The 21,840-nt window shown below is 38.0% G+C and overlaps 1 protein-coding gene across 1 annotated transcript in view; it reads left to right on the forward strand.

Annotated features, from left to right (window-relative positions):
* DSCAM (DS cell adhesion molecule) overlaps positions 1-21,840 on the forward strand; it is a 644,712-nt gene that overhangs the window by 352,049 nt on the left and 270,823 nt on the right. The window contains exons 7-9 of the mRNA XM_032277238.1: positions 4,587-4,883; positions 5,613-5,888; positions 21,119-21,397. Of these exons, the coding sequence (XP_032133129.1) occupies positions 4,587-4,883; positions 5,613-5,888; positions 21,119-21,397 (852 nt within the window). The remainder of the gene's footprint in view (positions 1-4,586; positions 4,884-5,612; positions 5,889-21,118; positions 21,398-21,840) is intronic.

Raw genomic sequence — 21,840 nt, forward strand, 5'->3', positions numbered from 1 at the left:
AGTGTGGTGGCATGTGTCTGTAATTTCAGCTATAAGCAGAGGCAGAAAAACAGCTTGAGCCCAAGAAGCAAAGGTTGCAGTGAGCTAAGATCATGCCACTGCACTCCAGCCTCAGCGACAGAGTGAGACTCCATCGCTAAAAATAAAATAAAAATAATAAAATTACAACACTTTATTATAGAGTTAATAAAATAAATAGATATAATAAAGTGCAGAATTATTTGTTGCAAGATTCTTACACTTCACATAAAGCACTGCAATTTTAACTTTTAATAGACATAATGTAAAACCTATACACACAGATAGATATACTTATAGATCTGTGTGTGTGTGTGTGTGTGTGTGTGTGTGTGTGTTGTGCGTGTATGTGTGTATTAATCAATTGGAGCTTATCTTGTAAATGCAAGGTTGGAAGAACATTAAAAATCTAATCCATGTAAGTCACTTTATTAAAGAGAGCAGATCCAACTGATTATCTCAATATATACAGAAAAGATCATTTGATGAAATTCAGCATCCATTCAGCATAAAGAATCTCTAGCAAATTAGAGACTCTGGGGATCTTCCTTGACCTGATAAGTGGCATCTATGAACAGTCTACTGCTAAAATTATACTTACTGGTTAAACACTAAATGTTTTTCGTTTAAGATTGAGACCAAGGCAAGAACACCGACATCCAACACTTCTGTTTAACATTATACTAGTAGCCCTACTTAGGCGTGAGTAGAAATAAAACGCATGGAGTTTGGATAGGAAGAATTTCAGCTGTCTTAATTACAGATGCTGTTGTTTACAAAGAATATCCCAAGAAAACGATAAAGTAATTTCTATAAGCGAGTTTAAAAAGTTATTGGCTATAAGAATAATATACAAAATGCAATTTTATTTCTAGATACTCAGAACAAACAATTGGAAACTAATATCTTGAAACTTTCATTTTCAATAACATAAAACATAGGAATATGTTTTAAACAAATGTAAAAGATTTCAACATATAAAAATACCAAACTCTGCTAATATAAAATTGAAATAACCCAAAAAATTGAAAAGATATATCATATTCAAGAATTAGAAAGCTAATTCTTAAGTTAATAATTCTCTCTAAAAGGACTAATTTCAAGCAAAGCCAGGGCATGGTGGCTTCTGCCTGTAATCCTAGTACTTTTGGAGCCTGAGGCAGGGGGGATCCCTGTAGCCCAGAAGTTTGAGACCAGCCTGGGAAAAATGGCAAAACTCTGTCTCTAAAAAAAAAAAAAAAAGTAGGCGTACTGGTGTGCACCTGCACTCCCAGCTACATGGGAGATTGTGCCATGCCAAGGATAACAGAGGGAGATGCTGTCTCAAAAAAAATTAAAAAACACACACATGCATGCTTATGTCCCTTTTCAACAAATTAACACTAAAACAGCTAAATAAATGTGTGTGGCAGAAAATGAGTACTAATTCCTACATATCACACTTCATATCCACACAAAATTAATCTGATATACATACAGAGTTGAATGTAAAATATCAAGCAATAAAGTCTCTAAAAGTAAACATGGAATAATTCTTCATGATTTGCGAATAGGTAATGATTTCTTAGGACAAAACAAACATTAAACGTCAACGCAAACACCTTAAGAAAAGAGAAAGGCAGCCAGAGACTGGGAGAAAATATTTTATGCACACACAAATATATGTGCTATATATATGTTGAGATATATTATATATAATCTCTATAGGATATCTGACAAATATATCTGATTGTTATATCTGACATAGATACTATATATATATATATATATATATATATATATATATATTTCCTTGTATTTCACTTACATAAAGATTTCCATTTGTTGTCTTCCACAACAAATCAAGAACAAAAAGGCAAACAGTCTGATATAAGAAGGGGCAGAAGAGTTGAGCAGACACTCACTAAAGGAAACACACAATGACCAATAGGCATGTAAAACATGTGGCTTCTGTGGTGTTTCTGGGAAAAACATACAGCCTGCATTTAATCATGAAGAAATATGAGACAAACCCAATTTCAGCAACTGGCTACAAAATTGCTCTTCAAAAATATAAAAGTCAAGAAACACAAAAGAGATTGAAGAATGTTCCAGACGAAAAGAGACTGAAATGACATGAGAAATAAATAATGGGTGATACTGACTGTACTGGAAAAAATAGTGATGAGGGATATTAGTGGTCATCAACAGAACTGTGCTGGGCTCTGTGTTAGATAATAGTGCTGTTCCAAAGTTACATCTTCTAATTACACTCTAAGTGTACTCTGGTTATGATGGAGTATATGCACATATAAAGAGTGCATACTTTATTATTGTGTTTCTTCAAAGCTCAAGCACAGACAAAACCAGCACATCGTAACAGGAATCAGAGCAGTGAATGTTGGATGGGGATTTATTGAAAGCAGCCCTTAGGGAATTTTGGTGATGGAAATGTTTCATATCTTGATCGCTTTGGTGGTTACTCAGGTGTATATATATTTAGCAAAACTAAGCTGTATACTTAAGATCTATATATTTCACTGTATGTAAAATTTGCCTACAAAAAAAGAAGTATGACTGAAGAACACTTTCCTAAACACTTGAGTTTTCAGAGCTTAATGTAAAAACCAGTGAAAAGAAATTTACAGCTAAACCCATTTTACAAAAAACATGGCATTATAAAGGACACATGAAATAACTCCAGTACTCCTAAGCATTAGTGACTGACCATGGACAATGAATAGCAGTCATGATGACATCTAACTTCTCTGTAAAATTAAGCACAGGACATGATGAGGTAATGTCTGCAGTGCATAAAAGACAAAAGCCCAGATATTTCATTTTAATATTTTAAAGTTTTCATTTTCATCTCTGATAGCAAGAGACAAAACGCTTACAACCCAAGGATGCTGCAATATGCTACTTAGGAGCACATCTGGGAGAAAACACACTCCAGGGCCTTCTCCAGCAACCTGAAACATGAGCTGTAATGCAGAAGCGAGATTCAGGAATTTGAGAGGGAATAGAGGGTGGAGGGGTGGAGGGAAGAGCTGTAGCACAGCTCCCCCACCGTGAAGACCCTACGTAACTGACCTCCCCAGCCAAACACTAGGCCAAGTTTCTGGGAGAATGAGTGACACTTTCCTCAAAGGTGTTTGAAACTATTGACCGTTAACTGTCATCTTTCCCCGATGGAATTGTAAGCTATCCTAAATTTTGCTTGCCTCCTTTCTTTTTGTCTGTACTTTCCAATTTTTAACAACAAAGATAAGAATGAAGATATATTATTTTTATAATAAAAATTAAAAACAAGAAAACAATAATAATTCTTTCATTATGGGACAACCCTTTAATTGAACATAAAAATTCTTTTAAAAAACAAAAAATGTCCCCTCCAGCAAGGTCTCTTACCAGACTCAGAAATCCTGTGGCATGTGATTGCAATTATGTCAAAATGACCCACTTATGCCTAGAAAAAATGTGTCACAATGTTGATTTGTGTGCCTGAGGCTGGCTGACCTATTGGTAACTTTTCTTCTGATTTTCATATATTTCCTTTAATATGCATGTATTTCTTTTTATAAATGAAAAAGCATATAAAAAAGAAACGTGCATTTGTAATTATTACTGTATAATAAGAGAAAAAATCCATATGCATGATAGAAAAATAATGGAATATGAAAATTTGATGTATGTAAACATACTGAATATTTCTATGGAGGCTTCTCTAAAACTAAGGTCCTAGTTTGCCTGTGACAGTTCTGGGTCATGTCTGTTCTGTTGGCATAATTATTAGTCATATCAGTTTCAGTCTCAAAAGTCTCCCAGGTTGGATGATAAATTATATGGCCAGCCTACTTAAGATATTTTGAGAGACATTTAAAACAAGCTTAAGTACCCTACTTCAGATATCTTTAGAGGTTTTTAATAAGTGGCATTTAATACAAACTTTATTTAGCTTCTACCCATTCTCAGAGACTTCCTGGAAGTTTGCATGTAATTACCATCAGTGATTAAAGCTATAAAAGAGGACTTCTTATGAGAAAATGATGAGGATGAGATCATCAGTCTGTTGCTAGTTCCCTTTATTCCTGTAAACAATTCTGTAGTGAGGAAACTGTGAACAAGTTGAGGGAAATATTAGGTTGATGCAAAAGTAATTGCTGTTTTTGCAGTTACTTTTTGCAATCACTCTTGTGCCAACCGAATAGATAAAGTGGCTGTTTGTGGGGGTGAGAGGGTGTGGCTTTTCCCTCTGTTTATAACTTTGTATGAAGAAACACCTCTTTTGAATTAGGGACTTCTTGGGAGCTGTCATTGTTTAACCTGAACATCTGAGCTGTATTACCATTCTTCTTAATCGGGAAATGTCGACACAGTTTATTAAATCTTGCTAATGCTGTGCTTACCTGTTTTGAAAATAGTGAACTGTAGTTCTGATTGAAGTTTTTGCTTTATCTATAAAACCAGACCTTTTTGGTCGTGTTTAACAACTACTACATCTACCTCCTAGGCAGTAAATAAATGTCCTTGGAAGTTGTTTAATTATTTGTATGTGCCACTTTCTTCCATAATTTGTTTTCCTGCAGATGGAACTCCCAAAATTATTTCTGCCTTTAATGAAAAGGTGGTGAGTCCGGCAGAGCCAGTGTCCCTCATGTGCAACGTGAAGGGGACACCTTTGCCCACGATCACTTGGACACTGGACGACGACCCGATTCTCAAGGGTGGCAGTCACCGCATCAGCCAGATGATCACGTCGGAGGGGAACGTGGTCAGCTACCTGAACATCTCCAGCTCCCAGGTCCGGGACGGGGGAGTCTACCGCTGCACTGCCAACAACTCGGCGGGAGTCGTCCTGTACCAGGCTCGAATAAACGTAAGAGGTGCTTGTCAAATCAGCTCCTCAAAAAAACACACATAACTCATTGTAGCGGAGAAGAAGGTTTCTGCATGCACCGAGCTGGGTCTTGGAATGCCAGAGCGGATTAACTGCTGCTTCCCATTTCCTACCGTCTCCTTCCTACTCAGGAATGGCACTGACTGGTTCATGTTGGAAATGGCATTTTGGTTTCTGTAGTCAGCTTGTTCTTTTTTACCCTAGATCTGTTCAGCAGATGTTTCCTTTCCTGGTTTATGCTCTGCATGCCCTTTCCTTTCTCCTTCTCTTTGGTTCTTCCATATTCATGGTAAACCTTCATGTACATGGTATTAAACTTACATTCATGCTGCAACGTGGTGTAACCTCCATCGTCATCCTAGATTTTATAGAGAGATTAAACAATTGATCAGTTGCTGCCAGTGTTTTCACCAAAAGTGCATGATTGTCCAGTGTAGACTAGTTACTTTCCATTAATTAAATTGCCTTTTAGTTTGTAATTCAGAACATTTTCATAGAAATAGCTGATAAAGTAACACTTATTCATTTGAATTTAAGAAAAGGAAAGAAAACCCTTCTTTGTAGAAAATGCCACATGCAAAAATATTTGTTTAACTGAAAAAGATGTGCTTCCATGAATATAATCTACATTTTTAACTCAAGGAAAAGTGTACCCATTTCCCCACGTGAAATGTACCCTTAAATTATTTTCAAGAGTTTCTCTGTGTCTCTCCAGGGCCTGCAAGTATTCGACCAATGAAAAACATCACAGCAATAGCTGGTCGGGACACATACATTCACTGTCGTGTGATTGGCTACCCGTATTACTCCATTAAGTGGTACAAGAACTCGAACCTGCTTCCTTTTAACCACCGCCAAGTGGCATTTGAGAACAATGGAACTCTTAAACTTTCGGATGTGCAAAAGGAAGTGGACGAGGGGGAGTACACGTGCAACGTGTTGGTTCAACCACAACTCTCCACCAGCCAGAGCGTCCATGTGACCGTGAAAGGTAAGCCCTGTTCTCCCGGTTCCCACGCAACTCACTCCACAGCCCGACTACTTCCCAGACCAACGAGTGGGTGTCAGGTAATCTAAGATCTGCTTATTTAGAGCAGGACAGTTGTACGGGCTGGAGAATGACGGGGAACCTGAAATGGCCTCTTTACTACTGACTGAACCTTCACAGGACCTGTAGTTGATCTAATTTTCTCTCCAGGTGGAATTTTGGCTTGGTTTTCCAGAGGACATGTGTTGTTAACATTACAGCCGAAGAAAAGGAGCACATCATTGGCTTGGTTATTTAGTTATCTGTGAGATAATTTTAAAATAGATAATTTTCTTTTCCTTAAACCTCCTAAAAGCAAGTTCTCTTAGAACTTAATTGGAAGGGATTTTCTGTATTGGATGAGGATTTCAAACAAATGTCTTATCTTCAGTAGATGAGCAGGTCAAAGCAACAACATAGAAATTATATGTTTAAAGGATGCCACAGAACGTTTTCTTTATTAAATTATTCTTTACATCATGACATGGACTCTCATGGAATCTACCTGTCAGGATGATTTCTAGAGATCTTGCAATTCAACTGCAATCTCCTTACCAGAAAAGACAGTAATGTGATCAGACTCATCTAGGGATACAGCTTTGTAGTGGCAGGCCCTTAGAAAAACTTATTTCTCCTATTCTCCAAGTCAGTTTCCTGAGCGGAATATGAGATAAAATTGTTTTAATTATGTAAAGAATCTACATGAGGTAGGTCCTAAGAATAGAACTAATATTTTATAAAAGTACTTCCACAACCTGTGGGTGTTGCTTCTAGCCACACTGAGCCACTTGCCTGAGCTGCCCAAGCTATCTCGGCAGGCACCAATAATTGTCTTTTAGTTGCCCTTGTTACAAAGTTGCATAGGTTTCCTGTGGTCTTCCCCAACCTTTTTTTCCCACCAACCCTGTGAGTTTTACTTTTTTGAGAACTCCTACAAACACACACACACATGAAAATAATAATATACATGTTATTATGGGGCATATATTGCATTACATTATATATTATAGAATATGTATTGTGTATTGTATATCAGATATGACTGCACATAATTATAAATCCATTTTCAGTAACTACATATCTTGAACATTTCCTCAACTCACTAGACATTCTTGGTAAATCAGGCTGGTGATAGCTGCATAAAGGTTCATTTTGTGATTGTGTTTATTTCTTTAATCCTCATTTACAGAACATCTGCTTCATGCCAGGCACATCTCTAGGCACCGAGAAATACAATAATAAGAAAGTTCTGCAAAGTCCTTCCCCTCATTGACTCTCTTGTCAGTCAGGAGAGAGAAACAAGAAATAAAACAAGTGAATAAGCCAGAAAACACCTGATGGTACTCCATACTATGCAGATAATTTAATTAAAACATGGTAGTATCTCTTTTTTTTTTTTGAGATCGAGTCTTGCTGTGTCGCCCAGGCTTGAGTGCGGTGGTGCGATCTTGGCTTACTGCAACCACTGCCTCCTGGGTCCAGGCAATTCTGCTGCCTCAGCCTCCTGAGTAGCTGGGATTACAGGCACGCGCCACCACACCTGGCTAATTTTTTGTATTTTTAATAGAGTTGGGGTTTCACCATGTTAGCCAGGATGATCTTGATCTCCTGACCTTGTGATCAGCCCACCTCAGCCTCCCAAAATGCTGGGATTACAGGCATGAGCCACTGCGCCCAGCCGACAGTATCTTAATGGTTCATTCCAATAGTCAGATGACATATCAACACATTTTCTGTACTCTGCCATCTTAAAATTCATTGGTCTATGAAACCCTTGGAAGGAATGTTTTACCCACACATGATTTTGTAACATAAAAAGTTGATCATTTGGAAATGATTGGTTCACTGTGTTATGCAGATCTTCCAAATGTTGACACAATTTGTTATATAATATCAAAATATCAAAACTAATAACATTACCATGATCTCATCAGAAAGTCTTCACGTATTGGTAAACTGTCAAGCTCGTGGTGATGGATACAAGTTTTCTAAAATTCCATTTTTTCTTGAAAATTTCAATTTTATTATTTATAATAAACACCATCAGTTGTAATCATAGGAGTGATAGGCTCCTTTCTCTCTAAGAAATTGTCTGACAAATAGAAAAGGCTGCATAACCATCAATTTTTTAGGTAGCCATTCTTTTAAGAAAAAAATGGAATTTCCTGAAAAAAAAGCAGCTGGCTGAACTTGCAACTCAAGCAAGCATAGGCATCCTCTGCTTGAAGACAGCCATGCTGCTCAGGAGGCAGAGGAAACACTGTGCCTTCTTCCCATTTTATTACACAGGACATAGAACGTTAAAAATAACACAAGCTTCAGGGCAAAGATTTAATAAAACTGTGATTTTTGTTGCTTCATCAAGTGTCTGCAAATGAATCTGGCGTTTTTTAAGAACAAACTTAGAGTATGCATTAGTAAACAGTACAATGAGCACCTGTCATGTTACTGTCACTGCTGGGACTCGTGCTAAGGCCCAGCAGTCTCACTCACCATTGCTTTTGCTCCGACACTGCAAATATCAACACCATGAGAAAGGCAAACAGCATCTTAGCCTTGTCAGGAAAACGATTTTTCTTCTTACAAATCACCTAAAATGGTCTCAGGGATCCCTAGAGCTCTGTGAGCTACATTTTGAAAATATCTAATACAGTGCTAAAAATGTAGTTTATTTCTAATGTTTGACCATTACAAATGATGCATCAAATGAGCTTCTTTATGCACTGGCCTTTGTCTGATTTTAAGATTATTTTTTTCAAGAAAAATTTCCAAAAGTATGACCATTGGATAAATAGATATAATATTTAAATGTAATTTTTAGGAGACATTAATTTAAACAAAGGCCACTTGAATCATTAACTTTTATTCTTTAAATTTGCCAGACCAATATAAATCAGTGTATTCATCTTGATCCTTTTGAAGTGAGAGAAACCAACTCAAACTAGCTTATGCCCAAAAGAATAATTTATTGTCTCTTGTAAACCATATACCTATGATTTTAGAAAATGATTCAGTCGAATAATTTTGTCTGCAGGAGCTTCTTCTAAACATCTATCATACAGTATAAAACTTGTCACCTCTTTCGTAAGTACTCGCAAACAAAAGAAGGAAAATATTATTCTATGTGGTATTTCATTGTAATTGTCTGGAGACAAATAGCAGTTGTTGGGATTTGGGGCTTGCAAAATTTATCAGAGTGGTCAGGAAAGACTGCCTTGAAAATGTGAGATTCTAAGCAAAGAGGTGGAGGGGTTCAAGACAGCTCATGGCTATCTGGGGGAGGAACTTCCTAAGCAAAAGGAAAAGATAGAGCTACAGTATCTAGAGTATGCCTGGCAAGTTCGAGGAATAATACAGAGGCTGGTGTGGCAGGGACCAAGTGAACGAGAAAAAAACTCAGAAGAAGCAGAGCCTTTTCATGGGGGACTTACTAGATCAGGACTTGGGTTTTCAGGACATGGGGTTTTCTGAGATGGGGGCTTTATTGGATGACTTTAAATAGAAAAGTCACATGGTCAGACTGAGGTTTTAAAAGGTTTTAGCCAGGCATGGTGGGATAAGCCTGTAGTTCAGCTACTCCAGAGGCTGAGATAGGAGAATACTTTGAGTCCAGTAGTTTGAGATTGTGGTGCACTATATTTCCACCTGTGAATAGCCACTGCATTCCAGCCTGGGCAACATAATGAGACCCCATCTCTAAAAAAGAAGAATAAGGATGCATCTGATTCCTGTGCTAAGGATGCATCTGATTCCTGTGCTAAGAATGATCTATGTGGGGAAAGAGGGCAAGTAGAATGACCTGATGGAAAGTGAATCCAGGTGAGAGATGATGGCAGCTTGGACCAGGGGGGAGCAGAGGAGTTGGTGCATAGAAGACATGTTCTAGATCTATTTTGAAGGTCTATTCAATTGGTTTACATAGTGGTTGGATACAAGTGTGAGAAAAATAAAGACACCAAGGACCAGGTCAGGCTTCTGGCCTGAGTGGCAGGAAGAATGGCATTGCTTTCTCCTGAGTCAGCAGAAGTTGCCGCGGAGAGGTTTGAGAAAGGCAATTGTCTAGTTATCAATGTGTTGACGTTGAAATATACACTAAACAAATAAGTGGATGCTCTTGGGAGGAAATTAGATATGAGAGAATGGAGCTCAGGAATCTGGGCTGCAGATCTGGTGACATCAGTGAATAGATGATGCTCAACACCATGGCCTGGATGGGACCTTCAGGGGACTCTCTGTGCCACACTGCAGATTTTTACTTCATGTGGACAGACTTCTCCAGCCCTCAGTCAGGCTCACATTAGAAGCTTTCACCAAATATCTGAAGATAAAGTCTGACAAAAATTCAAACAAGGACTGTGTGAAATGTAAGTTTTTCCCTTTTTAGATTTCCCAGATTGGCACAGATCCATGTATTTACTATGACTCTATTGGTTACAAGGTGTAAGAACCCAAATTACCTCTGCTTAAGCAGCCAAGTGAAGAGGTGCACAACTGTAATCCCAGTTATTGGGAGGCCTAGGTGTGATGTGGTACACAACTGCAGTTCCAGCTACTCCAGAGACTGACACAAGAGGATGGCTTGAGGCCAGGAGCGTGAGGCTGCGGTGAACTGCTTCCAATACACAGTAGTAATTATACACCATTCACAGTCTTATCCTTTACTCAGATCTTAGGTCTTAAACTAATTGACTTCTGAACATTTAAATTTACACTTTAAAATATTTTAATCTCAACACTTTGGTAAACCGAGGCAGGAGGATCACTTGAGGCCAGGAGTTTGATATCAACCTGGCCAGCATGGCAAAACCCGGTCTCTACTAAAAATACAAAAATTAGCCAGGCATGGTGGCACACATCTGTAATCCTAGCTATTCAGTTGGCTGAGGAGGGAGGATGGCTTGAACTCAGGAGGCAGAGGTTGCAGTGAGCCAATATAGCACCACTGCACTCCAGCCTGGGTGACAGGGCAGGACTCTGTCTCAATCAATCAATAAATAAAATGTTTTTAAATGAAATATTAATATGTTAAATTATACTCCAGTGGTCAGGATTGTGGTTCATCAAGGCTTTTTAAAAATTAACAACCTTTACTATTTTCAATTATGGGATATTAGGGGTGGAAGATAATAAATCAGCAAATTTTAGGAAAAGACTTAGAATTTTGGCTTTTCCTGTGGATTTAAATTGAAAGAGACTTTCTTATTTTGTTCATATAAATGCAGCTCCACTACCTTTCCTTGGAGATCACACAGTGAATATTTCACCCAGCTAATTTTGGAAGAGCAAACCTGAAGCCTCAGAAATTGGCTTCCTTGGGGAGTGAAAGTGGCCCACTTGATCCCAGCAATAACACTGTCAACAGTGAAACCAAATTATTGTTATCTTATCTCCAGGAGGTTTGGTTTAAAAAAAAAAAAATACTGGGTATAGCAGAAAGTGTGTGCATATAGGTTTAGATGATAATTGGAAACAGTGCTATTTCTTCATCATGTAATTTTTGGTAATAGAACCCTTCTGCTTATTTTCGGCATATGCCTGGAATAATTGTTTTTTAATTTCGAAGATTGATATAAATAATATGCTTATTATTGATGGTGGTTGACGCTTGAGCAGTTCTGAAACACATGTAACTATCCAGAAGTGCAAGTTTGCTGCCTTCAAACATATAAACAGAAGTAAAAGTCAGAGTCCCTTCTTTTACTTCGTTTCGATTTAACAAGCAGTTTTATATTTAACACATTTTCAAGCTTTGTCTTTTCCATTTTAGGTGCCACATTAAACTTAAACAGTGCCTAATAGAGTGTTCTAATTGCTGGGGATCAACACTGCCAGGAAAGTTAATTGGCTGCTGGATAAAAATGTCACCTTCTATTTATATTTATATAACACTTTATAGTTTACAGAACACTTTCATCTGTGTCACCTTAAAACTCACAGTGACTCTGTAATGTAGATAAAGCATAATCAGGGAAACAATTGAAGAGACATGAGACTGCTCAGTCGTCCAGCAATGCATTCAAGACTCAGACTCAGGTGCTTCGATTCCAGCGCAACCCCATGGCGACTCTCAGAAGAATAATTTGTATTGCAGTGGAAAGCCAGGGTAGGAGTGGGGAGAAATGACTACAAAGGACCCAGGAATAAAGCTATTTAAAAAGTCAAGAAAGATAACATGTTAAAATATAGGGCAAAAGATATTGAGGGGCTAATTTATGAGAGAGAGAATTTGTTACATTGGAGAGAGAAAAAGTAGAGAAAGGATTTGGCGAAAGAGGGCAGGCCAGAATGAGCGATGACTCCAGGTCTTGCTTGGGTGATGGAGAGTCTGAGATGACTGGTGTGACACCTCAGTGGCTTGGCGAAAGCCTTAGGATGGCAGGGTTGGTCTACAGTGCCTGTGGGTCACCATTCTGCCTTCAGATCGTGTAGATTTTTAAAAAAAAGACTAAAATTTGTAGAGAAACATAGTTAAAATTACAGGTAAAGAAATGTTTAAGAATCACCAAGCTCTGAGTTATATTTTATGAGGATTTTTAGAAGTTAATGTTTGCCAATAATGAGATGAAACGGCCATGCTAGAAATGCAGAGAACAACCAGAAACATTTGCTTTTACATACTTCATTCCTTTTCTGTATTTGTGACAGTTTCCCATTTTAATTTACCGCTTTTGTTTTTTACCATGTCCTCCTTCAGACTGAAGGGAGAATGAGATGTCACTGCCAGGGTTTCCAGCTCCTGTGTTGGTGGTACTTTGCATACTGTAGCCCAACAGGGACACCATTCTGCGCATTTTGACGTTAAAATCCTGCTTCCACTGCAGCTTTTTGTCCTATGCTATGTCTCATCTGTCACCTTAACGTCTTGCTGTATTGCTGTTGGTGCAAGTGGGGAAATGAACGCTGAGTTAAAAATAGTGCTGCGAGTTTGTCTGCTCGCCTTCTACACGAGGAGAGCGAGCGGCTGGGGAGGCCAGCTTCTAATGACATCATTCTTCAAGGGCTGACAACAAATGTCATCTGGCCTGGGTGGAGGGACAGCTTTGTGCACAGAAGCACCCTTGGCAGTGTCCCCACTCCCGATTTCAGACATTTGCTCATTTGCTGTTCCAACCAGGGCACTGTCAACTTCCACCGAATTCCAAACCCAACTCTGTCGGCAAGGAAGCATCTTTCATTCTTTATCTGTCACCTTCTTCCACTTTCTCCTGCTATCGCTCTAGATACTGGAGTCATTTATGGTATTGTTTATGGAAATGACAGCATTTGGAGGTTACTTTTCTATTTTAGTTCCTCATTGAAATTGAGCAATGGTTAACTTAGGATCCAGTTTGCTGGGGTCTTTTGTGTGTGGCCATACGTTGCAGTCATCCACAACTTTTTCATATTTATTTTTCAACAACTAGTTGAGAATTGCGGAGCTTCTATTATGAATAATACAGAAGAAATATAGACCTGGGGAAAAATAGAAAGGTGATGTATTAAATGTATAAATCTTTTATGTTAATTTATTGTTTTGAAGTGGGAACTTTCACTGTCCTCCCTTGTTAAATGATGCAAGAAAACACTCATGCTTAAAAGTACTTAAATGGATGCATTCATTCAGCTAACCTGGGGAATTTTGCTCTCAAGTTTCTGTAGAAGAGAGGTGGGATAAGAAAATTGAGCACAGAACTCAGCCTCTCTACTTTCCTTTACATAGGATTGTCCTGGAGATAGAATGACTTAAAATTCCTCTATTGTAAAAATTGAAGCAGGCACCTTTCTTCAAAATATATAGCATTTTATAGTGTTTTATAAGCAATATCTCAAATTACTTTATCCTAATTAAAGAGAAAAAAGAATATATGTAAGATTGTTTTCAATAGCAAAGAATGCTATCTACCTAAATATGTACAATACATATTATATATAAATATATGCATGCAATAAATATATTTCATATATTACATATATTATATATTGATTTTAAATATATATGATTTTTTACATTTTAAATAAAATATGTATTTACATTTTAAATAAAATGACATGTATTTACTGTGTACAGTATAATGTTTTGAAATATATATCCATTGTGGAATGACTAAATCTGATTAACATATACGTGGTCTCACACAGCTTTCATGTTTGTGGTGAGAACACTTTACATTCACTGTCAGCATTTTTCAAGCATACAATGAATTATTAACTATAGTCACCATGTTGTACAATAGATCTCTTGGACATTTTCCTTCTGAAAGTTTGTGTCCTTTGACACATCTCCCCAAGGACTTCAGCCCTGGGAACCACCGTTCTCCTTTCTACTTCTATAAGATCACCCTTTTTAGATTGCACATATGAGTGAGATGATGCGGTTTTTACCTTTATGTGCTTGACTTATTTCACTTAATATAATGTCCTCCGGCTTCATCCGTATTGTTGCAAATGACTACAGTTCACTCTTTCTTAAGGCTGAATAGCCTTAAGGCTGAAGGTCTTTATTTTGTCTTATTTTACCTTGTCTCTTTTTTTGGTAATCATTGTGTATGTATACCACATATTTTTTAATCCATTCATCTTCTGGTGACCACTCAGGCACTTGATTCCATATCTTGGCTATTGTAAACAATGCCACAGTGAACATGTGGAAAAAAGAGAAGCTTTGTACTGTATTGGTGGGAATGCAAGTTATTATACTTACTATGGAAAACAGTATGGCGGTTCCTCAAAACATTAAAAATAGAGCCACCATATTATGTAGCAATCCCATTACTGGGTACATATGGAAAGAACATAAAATCAGTATGTTGAAGAGATTTCTACACTTCCATGTTCACTGTGACATTTCAAATCTATGTCTAGAGAAAAATAGATACTTGAAACATTTTTCAGTTTTGTATGATTTGCACTGTTACAAATATGCCCAAGACACAGCTCTTTAAGGAAACCTTAAAGATACATCCTAAAAGTCATCTCCACCACCCTGCAAGGACAATACCTTGTCTTTCCCTGTCCTTCCCACCCAGAAGGCAGAACCAAAGAATACCCTGCTGGCTCACTCTTGCCTTTACCCCCTAGGTCAATGTCAGTTAATATCAGTTCATACTGACCCCCACGGGGAGCTTGGTGTGAGAGGCTAAGAAGGGAAACTAATGGAATCTAAGTTGATGTGACCTGTGCAGCCTCTGGTTTCTTTTAGCACCCACCAGTTCCAGCAATATTCTTATTACTCCTTCATCATATGTCTCTGCATCTTGGCCTCATCTTCTTCCTCCTAAAGCAGGTGCAGGTTCCAGGACCAGCAGCCTAAGTCACAGTGAGCTAGATGCAGCTCTGGCTGCTGCTGGTTGGAAGTCACTGATCTCAGAGAGAAAAACTCACATAGCAACTCAGAGATGACAATAGGGTCATATCTAAATAAGCAAGGCCAGATGCTGACTCAAGGTCCCCAACTGGCCCTGCCAGCAGAGGGGAGAGTTGGCATGGTAGTGAGAAATCCTGAGCCTCTTGGCTAATAAGACTATGAAGAGGAGATTCACTCTTGTCCCTCCCATGTGGTCATTATTAAGTCCTGGAAGTGTCTGCCTGATCCTCTTTTCTAAGTCATTCTTAGTAAGTTCAGGGTTGTCTAAAGTTGAGTGTAAACATATGTTCATCATCACCTCTGAACGTTGTTTTTTCTGAAAAACATTATTCAATCAAAATGAACAAGGTGGCTGGATGTGGTGGCTCATGCCTGTAATCCCAGCATTTTGGGAGGCCCAGGTGGGTGGATCACCTGAGGTCAGGAGTTCGAGACCAGTTTGGCCAACATAGTGAAACCCCCATCTCCACTAAAAATACAAAAAAAGTTAGTTGGGCATGGGCTCACACCTGTAATCCCAGCTACTTGGAAGGCTGAGGCAGGAGAATTGCTTGAACCTGGGAGGTGGAGTTTGCAGTGAGTTGAGATCACACCACTACACTCCAGCCTGGGCAACAAGAGGAAAAACTTTATCTGGAAAAGTAAAAAAAAAAAAAAAAAAAAAAAAGAACAAGGCACTATTTATCCCACTGCTTGTAAGAAATAAAAAAGATAAACTTGATACATCTCCTTCCCTCCTGGGTCACTCTACTTAAGAAAATGGACATGTCCATAAATCACTATACTCACTTGAGTCATAAATGTGATAAATTCCATACAATAGTTTTGAACAACAAGAGTAGAGGAATGATTTATTTGTGTTGTATGTACATTGTGGAGACCTATATCAGACTGGGTAAGTAATCTAAAATTTAGGAAAGCTAAACGATGTTGTAAAGTAACAGAATTGCCCACATAACCAGTCTCATGGGTGAGGAGATCATGAAGGCATACCCTGAACTAGAAAATCCCACAGACTCACAGCCTCATCATTTTGGAGTCATAGCTTACACTGAAATGGATAGTAAATAGCCCTTTGGCTGTAGGGAAGAGCTACTTTCTGTCCATTTCAATGCGAGCTGATAATGAACTGTGTTTCATTATCACCTTGTTACACATGAAGAGATAGAATCACAGAGTTAAAGATACTGGATCAAGATAACACTGCTAATCACCCAAATTGATGAGCACCCTACCCATGATTTTATCAACATTGTATACTCCTCTTCTCTAGGAGAAATCAAAATATTTCCCCCCACGAAGAAGAATATGCAATTAGTTTTTAAGAGACAAGGCACAGAAATATATTAGTCTGATCTAATATTCTTGTTAAGGGTTTAGAGAGAATAAGAGTCAAAATTGACATTTGGCAGGATTCAATGGCTCTGAGCTGCCTAGACAAAGGACCCTGCCATTAAATAGAGTGAAATACACAAACCTGGTAATAAATGACCTTTATCAGATATTTACATATTTCTTATAGAAAGGGTATGTCAAAAATGGGGCATGTCATATTCAGGATTTCTGCTCCTATGGTAAACAAGCTTTTGCTGTCAACAAGATTAAGAGAATTTACCTTATTTAGGCGATAGTATGAATCAGGTAAAGTAATTAGTGTGTCTCAAACAGGAGGCTCAGCTTTTCCAAAATCATGAGAAGAGTTTTCTAATCACTGGGGTTACTTTGTGCCATCGATTTTATGTCTTAGGAATGTAAAATATAAGACTTTAGACATTTAAAAAATTTTTAAACATTTGTATGCAGACTTGCAATTCACAGCTGATGCAAGTAAGGCAACTTAAGCAGGGAAGAAAGAATTGACGTGGTTGACAAATAGGTCCTGTGATTTAATTTACATTAACAATGTTGTAATGCGCATACTGACGTACTATGTCCTTACAAAATGTGGCAAGCAAAAAAACACATAGCAAGCTTAATTTTGACATTCTTCTAGGTAAAGGGCTATTCCCTCTAAACTTTTCTTTGATTTTTATTTTAACCATTTTGAAATGGCTTTTTCTTTTGTAGATATGTTTTAAAATATTTTAAATGTATCTTTTTATGTCATATGTTAGCCATGACTTATAATTCAGAATTCTAATTACGTATTATGATTCTGTATTAAATTACAAAAAAGCTGACTACTAAGGCCAATGTGCTCCCAAACAAGATGTCATGCAGCTACTGTGTGTGTTGCGTTTTTGTGTCTGTTCTTTATAGTTGACTTTTAGTTTCTCATCCGTCTTCTTTTGCTTACCAACTGTGGTTTCTTACTAAACCCTCTTCAATATGCCTGAACTCCCAGAATCTGATTTAGGCCAAGAAATGAGATAACTGGGAGTATTGTAATGATTTAAAATAAGATGTTCAAAGCAAAGGATTATCCTCGGAGTGATGTGTGTGAGATTTACTGCATTAGCTTTCTGACACTGGTTTTTCAGTGCTTTGGAAGTGTACTTCCTGATTTTCAGCCCTGTTGCTTTGCACTAAAGTAACAATTAAAATATTCTTTAAATACTATAAATAGATGAATTACAAATATTTTGGAATTGTGGAAAACATAGGGTTTTGGTTTTGGTTTTAATGCTGATTCTTCTATAGCTACTTCCTACCTCTGTTCTTGAAAACTTGTATGCACATGCATTTCCTGTGTCCTGTGACTCTCTTAAGATCTAAAGGACATTCTGATACTTCAAAATTATTTACAACCTACACTGTATATTGTTTTCATTTCTTTCTTTTTTTGAGACAGAATCTTGCTGTGCCACCCATGCTGGAGTGCAGTGGCATGACCTCAGGTCACTGCAACCTCTGCCTCCCGGGTTCAAGCAATTTTCCTGCTTCAGCCTCCTTCAGCTGGGACTACAGGTGTCTGCCACCAAGCCTGACTAAATTTTTTGTATTTTTAGTAGAGATGTGGTTTCGCATTTTGGCCAGGCTGCTCACAAATTCCTGACCTCAGGTGATCCATCTGCCTTGGCCTCCCAAAGTGCTGGGATTACAGGTGTGAGCCCCCATGCCCAGCCTTATTACTATATAGCTAGGTTAAAAAATATGCTATGTCTTACCTTTCTTTCTTGACTTGGAGAATGGAAAGTAAGTCCTTATGTATTCCTTCTCCCTGTTGTGACTCATAGAGATAATTAGCTCAGTAATCTTTCAACTTACTTGTTTTTCCTCATCTTAAAGAGTTGTGAAATAAAACAAATGCTGAGAAACTGATTCAGTTGCATGATTAAGTTTGTTAATTACTGTGTTAACTTATTCAGAACTCAAGGCAGCACTGCATTTTATAGATAAGGAAACTGAGACCCTGAGTGGGGTTAAGTAACTGTAGTAAGTAGCATAGCTGAACTTAAACCAAAGTAGTCTGGCTCCAAAGTTCTTATCTTAGAAAAATTGTCTGTAATTCAGATGGCAAAGCACCAAGCCAGGCTTTGTCTGAGTATGCTGACAACCAGGTTTTTGTGTCCAAGAAATCAAAGGGGAGGAAATGTAATTATTTTCTTTAATGAAGCATGGCAATTTAGTATTAATAATATTTACATAGATAGTGAACATTTATGCCACTTGGGGGCAAGATTTAAAGAAATACAAGCACCTTTGGTACAACATGATATTTTCTTCAGCACATTCCAACTGAGAACATTCACACCTTCATCCAAACGGATTCTTTCAACCAGCACCAGGTAGAACCTCATCCTGAGACCTTTTTCTGTTAGCATCAGATCAGCTCATTTCAATCCCAAAGCTCTAACTTTACATGGAGAATCCACAGCAGTTTTGACATTGATTGTGCTTGTCGGTACCTTTGGCCATTTTAAAAAATTAGTTGCCCTGGTAAGAGCTAACTTGAGCTACCTAGTTCTTCTAACCCTGGCTGTATTTGCAGTTCTGAGTTCTAACTCTCAACTGCTTTTGAAAACAGACAACAGTCATAGTGATCATGTGAAATGAGAGAAGCACCGTGGCTGTACTTCCTTGCTGTCTGCTGCCTATGCGGGAAGCTGTGCTGGCAGAGGCTGATGGGTTATTCTTATTGCCGTGTGCCCAGCACATTCAGTGCCGCCACACACATCCCATGCACTCAATAAACATGACTTGATTGAATGAACAAATAAATAAATGAATGGTTTTCTATTAACATTTCTCAGCCGGATCCCTTACCTTTCCCTGAAGCTGATAGTTGAAGTGGACTTACAATTGATGAATAAGCTGCAAACATGTTTAATAACTTCATTGGGAAAACCCCCTAATATAACAATTGGTTTATATTAGATTATCAAATGATTACTCATCTTGGTTTGTACTCTTAGTCACTTCCAAGCTCCTGTGTAAAAGTAAACATTTTTTCTTTAAAAGAATGTATGCAAAACACACAAAAAGGCTTACGTTGCAGGCTCTGACATTAGCCATATTGACATGCTTTAAGGCCTCCTAGAACAGTTAACTAGTTCTAAGACCAAAAAGGCAAGGTAACATCTTTGAGTATGACTTTTCCCAGCTGCAAAGTAAGGCAATAAAGAACTAATCCATAAGGCTGATGAAAGAGCATATTACCTTGCTCATGATGTGTAACTAAGAAGTAACCAGGTAGGATTCCAATGTGGTTCCTCTGACTCCATTTTTACTATTTCAGGATGCTAATATCCTATGAGATTATCTAGGAGGACACTGAGGAAGAGTGCTCCTGAGGCAAGATGGACAAACAGGCATTACTCAGAGAAACTGAACCAGGAAAGAGCTTTCCAGGCTGAGTTTGCTCGCAATGTCCATGGTGGGCCAGGCTGAAGACTATAACCAGACACCCTTAGCAACCCATCAACAACTCCAATAACTTGCCATGGATCAGTTCATGATAAAATGTTGCACACGTAAAATGTGGAAAACTAAGGGAGGCAAAGTAAAGATGTAGTTATTCTAATATGAAATAAGTATTTATAGTTAATGATTGCTATTAGTTGGACATAACAAAGAACTTCAATAAAATTAGAATATTTATTTTACTTTTCTTTATTTTTATTTTTTTAGAGACAGGGTCTTACTCTGTCACCCAGGTTGGAGTGCAGTGGTGCCATCATAACGCACTTCAGCCTTGAACTCCTGGGCTCAAGGGATCTTCCCACCTTGACCTCCTCAGTAGCAGGGACCAGAGGCACACACCACTGTACCTGGCTAACTTAAAAAAAAAATTTGTAGAGGTGGGGGTCTCATTAATTTGCTTATGCTTAGGCAAGTCTTATACTCCTGGCCTTAAGTGATCCTCCCACTTAGGCCTCCCAAATTGCTGGGATTACAGATGTGAGCCACTACATCCAGCCATAGAGTCTCTGCTTCTTCAGTGGATTTAGAATATGCCTATTTAATAGGCATGAAACAATTAGAAGGGGCAACAGTAATTGTGCCATAGTAGCAGAGAAGGAAAGAAACCTCCTCTTGTACACACCATTTCAAAAAGCTTTGAAGGAAAACCAAGCCTAAATCCCTCTTTCACACTGTTTACACTACAGGATACGGTCTGAAATGTTTTCATTCAAAAATAGTTATTAAATTTAAAAAGTCTGTTGAACAAAATTAGGTTTAGTAACTTGCTGAAGTACAAATTGAGCCATGCTTTTTACTTAAAATGATAAGAAAATTCAAATAATAGAAGCATAATTTCAAATTTGCTACTGTTCCTGTATTTCTATGCTATATCTATGATCGTGTCTACTGCTCTTTCAGTGTCATGTACAGGGTTAAAGGAAAAGCAAATGTAAAATAAGCACGGTTTGTTATTATCTTTCCTCTGTTATTTTATTTTTTCTTTCAGTTCCACCTTTCATACAACCCTTTGAGTTCCCAAGATTCTCCATTGGGCAGCGTGTCTTCATCCCATGTGTTGTGGTCTCAGGGGACTTACCCATCACGATCACCTGGCAGAAGGACGGCCGGCCAATCCCTGGGAGCCTTGGGGTGACCATTGACAACATTGACTTCACAAGCTCCTTGAGGATTTCCAATCTCTCCCTGATGCACAATGGGAATTACACCTGCATAGCCCGAAATGAGGCTGCCGCTGTGGAGCACCAAAGCCAGTTGATTGTGAGAGGTGAGCAGAGGAACATGAGCCACATGGCAGCTATAGAGTTGATTTAACAATGTTTTAAGATGATGGGGCTTGAACTACTGTGAAAATAACTAGAACTTAGGAATTCAGTCTTATCCCACTAAAAAAATAAAACTCTAGAACCTAACCATGAATTCCACTAAACTCCAAGATAAGGTTTTATTTACCTAAAATATGTTTTAAATAATTAACAGCTAAGAAGGTGGGAGCCGTAAGATTTAATTCATGAAATGAGGCTTCTGTATGCTAACCCAATGAGCTTTGAGGACTAAAGTCCAGGAGCTTTTGCTTTATTAAATTCGTGTAATACTTTTTATAATATCACTTATCATTTCAATAAATGACTTTTTAAAAAATATATGTCAAAGCTATATATCAAAGTTTTTCTAAAGAGCCATAAAATCTCTTTTCATAATGTTTGTTTT

The sequence above is a fragment of the Sapajus apella genome, unplaced genomic scaffold, assembly GCF_009761245.1.
Source record: "Sapajus apella isolate SASKATOON/1434 unplaced genomic scaffold, GSC_monkey_1.0 scaffold8, whole genome shotgun sequence".
NCBI lineage: Eukaryota > Metazoa > Chordata > Mammalia > Primates > Cebidae > Sapajus > Sapajus apella.